A 4,719-nucleotide genomic window follows, 5' to 3' on the forward strand; every position below is an offset into this window, starting at 1 on the left:
GATGGCGGCATTCATGAGAATCCGGGAAAGTCTAACCTTGTCTGTGGTATTCCGAGTAGGATTCCGGGATTGAATGATTGTGACGAGCTTCAAACTCCTGAAGGCTGGCGTTAGTGACAGACGTAAAAGAATCATTGGATTCTATTCCAGCCTGATTGAGAACCGACAGATGATTAGCCGTGCTGTGACAGAGCATAGGAACGTTTTCACTGAGAGGATGGGAAGTAGCCATTGACAACGGTGACACCCTACATAGAGCTTGCCATAGAATGGATTTTGCGTGTGGAGAAGGATTTCAAGGAAAAGTTGAAGTCAGAGGACAAAGCATCTCCAAAACTCCAACATATTCCCCATTACTGCACAACAAGTAACGCTGTTATTCTCTTTTATTTTTATAATCAAACCTCATAATTTCATTAAACCCTTATTGGCCTCCTGACTAAGATAAATAAAATAAACATTGATTGCTTCAAACCAATAATCTCCGTGGGATCGACCCTTACTCACGTAAGGTATTACTTGGACGACCTAGTGCACTTGCTGGTTAGTTGTGCGAATCACAAATTCGTGCACCACTACCCCATTTCGGATAGTGAATGGGTGAGCCCGATCCAAGTCGTGCCAAAGAAATCTGGGGTGACCACAATCAAGAATGAGAGCGGGGAACTTATAGCAACAAGGGTGCAAAACTCTTGGAGGGTGTGCATCGACTACCGAAGGTTGAATGCGGCCACTAGAAAAGATCACTTCCCACTACTGTTTATCGACCAAATGCTTGATCGATTAGCCGGTAAATCTCATTATTGTTTTCTAGATGGTTAATCGGGGTACTTCCAAATACACATTGCTCTAAAAGATCAAGAAAAAACAACATTTACTTGCCCCTTTGGGACCTATGCCTATAAGTGTATGCCATTCGGCTTATGCAATGCACCGGCAACTTTCCAAAGGTGCATGATAAGCATATTTGCGGATTTTCTAGATCATTGCATGGAAGTTTTCATGGATGATTTCAGCGTGTATGGTGATTCTTTTGATCATTGCTTGGATAACTTTAAAAAAGTTTTGGAAAGATGCACTAAATCAAACCTTGTCTTAAATTTTGAGAAGTGTCATTTCATGGTTAAGCAAGGCATTATTTTAGGACATATTGTTTGCAAAGAAGGTATTTCCGTAGATCCAGAAAAAATTAATTTTATATCTAGTTTGCCTTACCCCTCCTCCGAGAGGGAAGTCCGTTCGTTCCTTGGACATGCAGGATTTTACCGAAGATTTATCAAGGACATTAGTAAGGTAGCATTACCTCTATCTCGACTATTGCAAAAGGACATTTTGTTTGATCTAAGCGAGGAGTGCATGGAAGCTTTCGACAACTTAAAATGGCATTGACACAAGCTCCCATCGTAAGAGGGCCGGATTGGAGTCGGCCGTTCGAAATAATGTGCGATGCTTCAAACTATGCGGTGGGAGCCGCATTAGCACAACACGAGGATAAGAATCCACATGTCATAGCCTATGCATCAAAAATATTAGATGGGGCCCAATCCAACTACACTACTACCGAGAAAGAACTCTTGGCTATTGCTTTTGCTTTGGATAAATTCCGAGCCTATCTTCTTGGTTCTAAGGTAGTAGTGTACTCGGATCATGCGGCGTTAAAATATTTGTTGGCTAAGAAGGAATCCAAACCGAGATTGATTAGATGGGTTTTATTGTTGCAAGAATTTGATTTAGAAATCAAAGATAGGAGTGGTTCACAAAACCTAGTGGCGGATCACTTAAGTCGCCTTGAACACACCAACGGCGATGCCGCTCCTATCAATGATTCTTTTCCCCTTGAGGGCTTGCACTCAATCTCGAAAGTTATTCCTTGGTATGCTCCAATAGCAAACTACTTGGTCTCCTGCACCTTTCATCCTAACCTCTCCAAACATCAAAAAGATAAGCTAAAAAGCGAATCTAAATACTATGTATGGGATGATCCTTACCTTTGTAGATATGGAGCGAACCAAGTAGTCTGAAGGTGCATTTCCCAAACCGAATTCCAAACAATCTTGGATGCTTGCCATTCCTCCAAGGGAGGTGCACATTATGGACCTCAAAGGACGGCAAGAAAGGTCATTGATTGTGGATTTTGGTGGCCAACCCTTCTTAAAGACTCCTTTCTTTATTGCAAATCTTGTTCTGAATGCCTTAGATTTGGTAATATCTCTAAGAAGGATGAAATCTCCCGACAAAATATGCTATTTTGTGAAATCTTTGATGTGTGGGGTATCAACTTCATGGGGCCATTCCCAAACTCTAATGGTTTTATCTACATTCTACTAGCCGTCGATTATGTGTCCAAATAGGTAGAAGCGATACCCACCTGGACGAATGATGCTAATGTAGTTCTCTCTTTTGTGAGGAATAATATAATTTGTCGCTTTGGGTCGCCACTAGCAATCGTGAGTGACCAAGGTTCACACTTTTGAAACAAAAGAATGGAAGGGCTCATGAAGAAATACGGCATCATACATAAAGTTTCCACGACCTATCACCCCCAAACGAATGGCCGTCCAATCGGGAAATCAAGCATGTGTTGGAAAGGATTGTGAAGCCTAGTAGAAAATATTGGAGTGCCAAGCTTACCGACGCACTTTGGGCATACCGAACAGCATACAAAACGCCAATTGGCATGAACCCCTTTCGGTTGGTGTGTGGTAAAGCTTGCCACCTACCGGTAGAAATTGAACACAAAGCATATTGGACCGTCAAGGAATACAATCTAAGTTTGGGTGGGGCCGGAGTTGAGAGAAAGCTTCAATTGGCGGAATTAGATTGTTTGAGATTAGAGGCCTATGACAACTCTAGGCTTTACAAAGAGAAGATGAAAGCCATCCATGATAAGAACATTAAGAGAGGGGAATTTAGGCCCGGTGAAATAGTCCTCCTTTACAACTCAAGGTTGAGATTGTTGCCCGGAAAGCTAAGATCGAGATGGGAGGGACCCTATCAATTAGAGAAAGCGGAACCTTATGGAGTTTACCATTTGTGCCATCCCTCAAGTTCGGATATTTTCAAGGTAAATGGGCACCGTCTCAAATTGTATCATGGTGAGCAAAGGAAGGGCAACAAGGAGATTGAGATATTCCTTTTGGAAGATGTACCTCTTGACAAAGAGCATTGAGCTAGTGGAAGTCCAACTTAAGGACGTTAAACAAAAGTGCTAGGTGGGAGACACCCCACCATGATAAGATCTATCTTTTTGCCCTTTTTGTATATAGCCATTAGACTCTTCTTTGATTTGTGATTGCTTAGTCATTGACTTGTTTAGCTAGACTTGATTTTATTATTCATAGAAGTTTGCACTATGGATTACTTGAATGGTAGAAAACACCCAATTTCTAGGTCTTACATGAAGTTTTAGGTGTTTTTTGGCCCTTGGCTAGCTACCTGCTGAATTTGTGATAAGATGTGCATTCTTCATCTTCATAAAAAAAGGGCAGCACACGGGCGCGCCCATCGGGGGATGCAGCATCTGCGCTAAATTCCAGAGAGTTAGGCGAACGCTGAGCTAGCTTCAAGCCCCGTGCCCGACCCCCTTTGCGCGTGCGCGCACCTGGCGCGCACACACCCATCTGCCACCTCGGGAATTGACATGCGCGCACACGTGCCGCGTTCGTGTGGATTGTCCTGCCGCATCTCTGGTTCATTTTTCAGAGAGTTGCGCCATACCTAGGCTCGCCTTGAGCCAGAGGCACAACACCACTGCTGCGCGCATGCCAATCTGCTCACCACTGCCCCCGCGCGTCGGCGCAGTGTGCACGCACGTGCCACCACTTCTGCAGCCAACCCCTGGTACAAAGTCCAGAGAGTTGCGCAACTCCTGGGCCAACATCGTGCCACTGGCACAACCACTTTCACGCGTGCCTGCACCTGGCACGCGCGTGTTCTTCCTGCCCCTGTCCCACCTGCGTGAGCGCGCACAGTGCGCGCACGCGTTGGTCTTGCGATGTGGAAAAGGAACTAGCGCACCCATATTTCAATTTCTTCCTCTAACCTTCTCCTCTATACCACTCCACCCACCTCTCAACCCCCATCTGCGGCACCACCTCCGGCGGACCCCATATTTTCTCTCTTCTCTATTTATCCACCTCTCTTCTACTCCTCTATCTCACCTATACCTCCATTACCTCTCTCCTTCCCAAGGTACTCTTACCTACTTTCCTCCCTGTTTTGCTTATCTCTTTTCCCTTCCTTAGTTAGTTAATTTTGTTTTTTTTTTAAGTAGCTTCTCTTCCTTTTTTCTCTTCTTTGCTTGTTTACCTTTGTTTTAACTTTTCTACTTCTTTATGAGTGTTGTGGGTCATGATTTCTTTTGCATTGGTGGATTAGTTGTTATGCTTGATTTCATTGTAATTGTGGTGCACTATGATGACTAATGTTACTTTGTGGGTTGTTACATTGCTCCATCCCCTCCGCTTGTTCATTGTAAAAGGACGCACGCCAAGTGTTTGATGAAGAGCACACATGACCTTTTGAGCTTATTTTGACTCATTGCTTTCCAATTAGTGCTCTTTCTCACTAACTTGGGTATTCCTATGTGCCTCGGGCATACCACTCTTCACATTTCAGATTTTTACTTGCCCACCTCATTAGGACTTGCTTTCCGTTTTTGATGTTTGGTTGTATGCTTCTCATGCATCTTACTTGCATGCTTATACCACCCTTACATAA

At 43.9% G+C, this 4,719-nt stretch overlaps 1 protein-coding gene across 1 annotated transcript; it reads left to right on the forward strand.

Moving 5' to 3' along the window:
- Positions 1 to 2,677: 2,677 nt before the first annotated feature.
- On the forward strand, positions 2,678 to 3,169 carry LOC107469785 (uncharacterized). The gene has a single exon (XM_016089162.1). It carries the CDS (start codon positions 2,678 to 2,680, stop codon positions 3,167 to 3,169), a length of 492 nt encoding a protein of 163 aa, XP_015944648.1.
- Positions 3,170 to 4,719: the final 1,550 nt, after the last annotated feature.

The sequence above is a fragment of the Arachis duranensis genome, chromosome 10 (assembly GCF_000817695.3).
Source record: "Arachis duranensis cultivar V14167 chromosome 10, aradu.V14167.gnm2.J7QH, whole genome shotgun sequence".
Classification (NCBI taxonomy): domain Eukaryota; kingdom Viridiplantae; phylum Streptophyta; class Magnoliopsida; order Fabales; family Fabaceae; genus Arachis; species Arachis duranensis.